This window comes from Trachurus trachurus, assembly GCF_905171665.1.
Source record: "Trachurus trachurus genome assembly, chromosome: 6".
NCBI lineage: Eukaryota > Metazoa > Chordata > Actinopteri > Carangiformes > Carangidae > Trachurus > Trachurus trachurus.
This window is the reverse complement of record NC_139897.1, coordinates 1,357,192-1,363,677: the sequence shown is the minus strand read 5'-3', so window position 1 is coordinate 1,363,677 and position 6,486 is coordinate 1,357,192. Positions and strand designations below refer to the sequence as shown.

The window sequence follows — 6,486 nt, the reverse complement described above, 5'->3', positions numbered from 1 at the left end:
TGCACGACTGAGGTAACAAGAAATAAATGTAAAGTGCATGTATGGTGTCACCTCTGCTTACTATAACACACAGTGCAGTGACTGAAGAAAGTCCAGTCTGGGTCCTCAGCCCCTTCCTGTCCCTTCTGTTGCTGCTCGTTGGCTTCAGCCTCTTATCAGATCTACTCGGTCGCGCCCTCCCTCCTCTGACAAGCAGTCAATATTCCTCCAGTGTCCCACCCCACCTCTCACATACGTCTTACTCACCTCTCTCCCTCCTGGTCTCATTCACTGCTTGTGTCCCAACAATTCAACCACAGAGCTAAAGATGTCTTGGACGTATGCAACCCTGCTGGCACTCCTCACCGTGCTCCTCGCACTGTCCTGTGAGTTGATGCAGAGGTTGGATGTTGGATTTAGGTTTTTTTTTTTTTTTTTTGCATCTCACTAGCATGTGGATCTGTGTATCAGGAGTTCATTCCTTTAGATACAATGATGCTAGCTGTTTGCTTTCTTTGTCTCTGGTGGAGAGGTATAGGCAGGAGGGCTTAGATTCTGTGTTTTTCATGTTTTCTTCTCTGACCCAGTGTCTCCGGAGGCAGACTCTGCAGCTGTGCCCAGCAGCACAGGCAGCACTAAAGATCCACAGGGTGAGAAGCTGCCTCAGCTGCACCTCTTGTGCTGTACATCCTCTCTCTCTTTATCCCTTCATGTTGTGAGCTGAGCCTCCCTCCTGCCTCCACCGCAGGTCCGCTGAAGAGGATTTTCATGAAGGAGGCCGATGCCTCAACCTTCTTCAGGAAACGCAGCAGACGGGGCGTGAAATCTCAGGATGAGATCAATGGTGAGTTCAGAGCTACACTCGCATTGATTTTCATGCTGTTACACCAGAATGGATGTCATCACTTTGCATCCAGCAAAACTACTAGAAAACATTTATCCTACTGAATCACTATATTTCCCTTTCCAAGGATTCAATATTAAGAAAAACAAACAAAACAAAAAAAAACCACCTGTGTAATGGTAATTCATCTACTTTTTGATGAGAAACTGAGTTTAATTACTTGGATTGTTCACAGTAAATAGTTCCTTAACACCTGTCTACAAAACTTTGCAGTGTGCAAAAAGTTTGTGTACCACCTTGTTAAAACCAGAGAGAACGAGCCAGGAAACTCAGAGAAATTTTCATATTTTACCTGCTGTTTTTTGTCATGATTTTACACTTTGTTCCCTTTAAGTCAAAGTTTTTCAGACAGCAGGTTTGTGTGTGGATAATGCCTCTTCCCTGGCATATAGAGAAATGGCATTGCACTAGAAACAATGGCATAAATCACTGTTTTTCAACCTTGGGGTCGGGACCCCACGTGGGGTCGCCTGGATTTCAAATGGGGTCGCCTGAAATGTCTAGTAATTGATCATATTTTTTTAACTAATGATTATTTTTTTAAAATTATGATTAAAAACTCCACATACAATCTTAAACAACTGTATTCTAAACTTTCACTTTCTCAAATATAGATCGAGTTCAAATAAAATGCAGCATATAAAAATATTGACAGCTGCGACACCAGAAATTTGGGATGTCAAAACGGGGTCATGAGCCAAAAAAGGTTGGGAACCACTGGCATAAAGACTATTGTGTAGCCACAGTGATAGATTTATTCCTGGTTTCAAGAAACCAAAACGTGGCGCGCAGTAATAGATGAAATAACTGCCTGACTGACTGCACGGTAGGGAAAACATGTTTATTGCTGTCTGAATTTTTTTATGACGGCAGCTGTTAACTGCTCTCTGGACCACCTCAGACCTGTCTGGTCACACATCAGCTCTGCCTCCTCTGCTGGAGGCTGCAGCAGGAGCCACAGGGCTGCATGGAGCTCACACACACACACACACACACTCACATCAGTGCAGATGCAGCGTCAATATCCTCCTCAAACGTTTGCTGAAAATTCGCATACAGCACAATGTTTGACATTCTTGGATGATTTAACAGCAGTGTTAGACAGGGTTCTGCCAACAGGAAGGTGAGAGCACACACAGAGATACTGCAGCTCTGAATTGGAGTTGTGTAACATGCTGTGGAGCTGTGTGCATGTAACACCAATGAGACACTTTGCCTGTGAAAGGAGGAATAAAATGAACACAAAGCAGAGAACACAGTGAAAGGACTGAGATGGACGAGTGAGTGGGTGAGCGGCTGGGAGCTGAATGTGGAATGTGCCGACACGCAGGCAGAACGGGGTCACAGAGAAACCAAGTAAAAAAAAGTGAGACAAATAAATAGTGCTCGCTTTGAAGAGCCTCTCCTGCTGCATAATGAGGTGAAATCACGACATTTCTCTGACAGGTAGATGAAATTTGCAAAGGAAAAGAGTTGATAAATGTGTCGGCAGTAGGTGGATAAGGGGGGGTGGGTACGATTTTGAGGGAAATGCTCCTGTTTGAGTTGGGAATTCAAAGAAGCAGGTGAGCTGTCTGACAGAAAAACAAACTAACCTCATTAGCCATGATATCAAACATGGTTTCACCTGCAAGTGTGCACCATGTCTGCAATGTTGACTTCTAATTTACAGCCGAGTGGCTCAAATTCCCAACAGGAGCTGCAGCTCGCACGGCACGCACAGACTTGTGTAGGGAATCCTGCTAAAAGGTTAAAGGTCGTGACCAGACTTTGGAAAGGTTAGCATGGCTATCCCAAACCTTTCCTATCTCAGCTAATGGCTCTTTCTAAGGTTAGGCTACTGCAGTCAGTGTGTCTGTCAGTTTCACTGACACCAACTTGCTCTGGTCTCCTTCACATGTCAGAGAGGTCACAGAGAGGTCACATCCAGGCTGAATGAAGTCCTCGCCACCACCTCTCTGGATTTATATCAACCTTAGCCAAACCTTTTAGATTTGGTAGCATTACAGTTCAAAGGTTAGGTTCACACATTTTAGTCAAAATAATACTGATCTTAAAGGTTCAAAAAATACCCATTCTGCATGAAAAAAACAACAAAAAAACACTTACGCAGACTGAGATAAACAAATCAGGTGGGTACCCTTTCAAAGTTACAATCCAATACAGCCAGTCCTGGAAAACACAAAGAGGGAGATTCACAATAATGAGAGGATGGTTCCATTATGAAATGTGCACTTTGTCAACAGCAAGGGGGTTTGAAAGTGTTTGTCTCTCTTTTTTTTTTAACTACATTACCTGTAGTTTCAAAAAGATGCAGATTAGTCCATCCAACACACATTATCAGTGGAAGACATTGTGTCACACCACACAATTAAGAATAAAAGCTTAAAAGTTTAAAAGGTTCTAGAACTTGGATTTGGTTGGGAACCACGTTGAGTTAAAATAACAAGACACAAGTTGCAATAAAAAGGGAGACACTGTTTATTTACAACAGCATTTCTGGTGGGCTGGATTTAAGATGCAGCACGGCCTTCAATCAGGGGGGCAGCAGGGCAATATATTCCTAAAAGGACAGCACAGGTTAAAACAAGTCCAGGAAATGGTTTATAATAAAACCAAAATTGATAGACGTCTTGTTACCTCGACTCTCACTGGGTTCCTCTCATCATGAGGCTTTAGTAGAACTCCAAGGGGGAAGGGGCCCACTCCTTCTGCAGTACTACACCATCTGATGCCTCAACCTTTGTTAAGCTTGGTCTCCTGCAGCCTGCTGATTTCTAGGAGAGAGTTAGAGCCAGAGAGAGGTGAACAGGGAAAATTATCCAACTTTCCTCTTCTTTAGGGTGCCAGTGATCCTCTGTGAGGGGGGTTCCAGGTAAGTGGGGGGAGTCCTCTTCTACCCAACACAGCTCAGCTCAGCTCAGCTCAGCTCAGCACGGCACAGCACAGCACAGCACAGCAGCCTCCTCTTCACAGCCAGTCTTCACACTGAATGTCTGAAACACAGTCTTCATACCACTCCACACTGATTAGTTAATTTAATGCCGCTGTCACCTCCAGCTCCTCACGGTGCGTTCAGGTGCACTGACACTGTTGTCCAAGAACACACTAAGGCTGGTTCAAAACACCATGTTATGACAATTGGACTCAGCTAAAATTGTAGCTAGCTACTGTATTTGAAGACTGATGTTGGAAAACATCCTGTTCATACCTACCTGAAGACTCAGTGTCAGTCTCAGCTGCGGCTTCTGTCTCCCTGTCAGGTTTGTAAGAAACTGGACACAAAAATCTAAACTGCAGAAATCAAAACACAACTACTAAGGTGAAACAAAAGATGTTTTTAAATTCAAGGAGGTAACCAAAGGAAAAACACATAGGGAAAAACGCAGGGACACCGTATGGACACAGGACATCAACACAGACAAACCAACAAAAAAGACAATGAGGAAACACTGAGGTGTGATCAATGCAGGTGAGACACAGGAAGACAAGACATGTATCTTCAAAATAAAACAGGACATGAACAGGAAGTCTTTTTGTCAAATTAATATTTATAGATTTTGTTCAGATTCAGATTTCACTTTGTTCACAAAAAATATTCTGAAAGCTTTACCTCATGCCACCATACAACAGTAAAATGTTGCTTTCACATGCAACAGCATTAATAACCTACAGTAATAATGTTACAGTTAACAGTCACAGGACAAATGTAGCTTACTTAAAGCAGAAGTAAGCGGAATATTTGTGTTAATATAAGTCTTAAATAGTTATATCTTCCGACATCAATCACTTCTATAGAGTGTTTGGTCTGAAACACGGGTCTGTCAGTCACTCTGCTCTGCTGTAAGCCGAGGAGAAAACTTTCCTTGTATCCTACAACCTTTATCCAATGAGGAGAGAGAACGGCATAAAGGGGCGGTCCTCTCTGTGTGTGCAGCCAAGGGATGCACGTGAATGTGGTGACGTAGGGACGAGGGCGGGGACTGCTAACTCCATCGGCTGACAGGAAGTTAGCCAAAACCACCGGATCGCTTACTTCTGCTTTAATGTTTAAAAAGTACCAGTTCTGGTACTTTTGAAACATTAAGATTTTGCTGATTTTACCTTTTTTTATTTAAGAAGGAATTTCGTATGGCTTTTATTGAAATTACATGTTTTTTATAAAGTTGTATTGGCATGGCAAAATGGAAATTATATTACATATTAAAGTGAGCTTTCCATATTCATCCTCTGTGCTTGCAGCTGAGCAGAGACTAGTTTTGGCGGCAGATGAACGGAAGAGAGAGTTTCACGAGGAGAAGAGGAACGAGTTTGAGAGCTACGCTGAAGAGGAACATGATGGTATGTGAACTCCTCATCTCTGAATCTATGCAGCTGAGAGGGATGAGTTCATTCACTGAGCGAGTTCATTCAACCGCTAAAATACTTCTAATCTTCCAGAGCAAGATGAGAGGAGCAGAGAGAGCACCGAGCAGTGGAGGGAGTTTCACTACGACGGGATGCATCCTCCCCACGAGTACAACCGCCACTCCATCTGAGTCTGAGGGCCAGTGAGAGAGGAGCTGACCGCATACTAACATTTAAAAGAAGCAGCCTCTGCAGGACAGTGATCCTCTTCACCACAGAACCTGGTGGTTACACAGCAGAGACATCAGCAACACCGCCAAATGTTTTAACTTGTTTTTATCCCGTGTGTGGCTGACATTGGCTTTGACCCCACTGCTGTATGTAATCAAGTGATAATGATAACTACAAAAGGTTTTTTTGTTTGGTTTTTTTCCACCTGATTTTTATCTTTCCAACTAAATTTCTAATATGTAGAACTAAAGTGGTTACAATTTGCTCTGACACAAACTGTGTTTGAATATCGAAATAAGCACAAGGCATTACCATAATACCAAAAAAGTAAATAGCCTGTTTGTATGTATTGGTAGTATGAACAAATACTTATTCCTTTTGTTGAGGGCCACAACTAACAATTATTGTGATTAACAATTCATCCCTTTTCTCTAATTATTTGTTTGTTAACTTTTTATCTATAAATCATTTGGTCTAGGCTATATAGGAAAAACACATTTAATCCAGCCGACAACTCAAAAGTAAAAACGGTCTCTTAACTATCACTGTTGTTGCTCAAAATGATCAACAATCATGTTAATAACACAATTAGAAACCAATACAATTAGAAAAAGTCATGGAGTTGACAATCAGTGTGTTTTGGAGGGATCCTGGGTAAATAGATCTACAATCATTATCACACCACATGTTCACAGTGAACGTAACGTACTGCATTTACACAAGTTATTCTAATCACTCACTTGTAATATCAGTTGCATAACTGAATCATTTTAAACATCTATATCAAATAACTTCTAATGTAATAAACATGTGCATATCCTAACTAACGATATTTACTCCCTGTCAAAGAAGCGATGACACGTGCAAACAAGCCTCTTTTTTTAATACATGAATTTCTACAACTCCAAAGAACAGTTCTGCAACAGTAATACATGCATACTGACGCCTTTTAAATGCTTCATATTTTTCTTATCTTTTTTTTTCTTATCTTTTTTTACTATTTTTTTATTATTATTTTTTGGGGG

At 41.7% G+C, this 6,486-nt stretch overlaps 1 protein-coding gene across 1 annotated transcript; it reads left to right on the top strand.

Annotated features, from left to right (window-relative positions):
* Nucleotides 1-307: 307 nt before the first annotated feature.
* ucmab (upper zone of growth plate and cartilage matrix associated b) lies at nucleotides 308-5,542 on the top strand (the record flags this gene model as incomplete). Its single annotated transcript, XM_083972908.1, has 5 exons — nucleotides 308-365; nucleotides 567-629; nucleotides 728-823; nucleotides 5,126-5,224; nucleotides 5,324-5,542. The coding sequence occupies 5 exons, from the start codon at nucleotides 308-310 to the stop codon at nucleotides 5,419-5,421; spliced, it is 414 nt and encodes a 137-aa protein (XP_083829034.1). The 3' UTR covers nucleotides 5,422-5,542.
* Nucleotides 5,543-6,486: the final 944 nt, after the last annotated feature.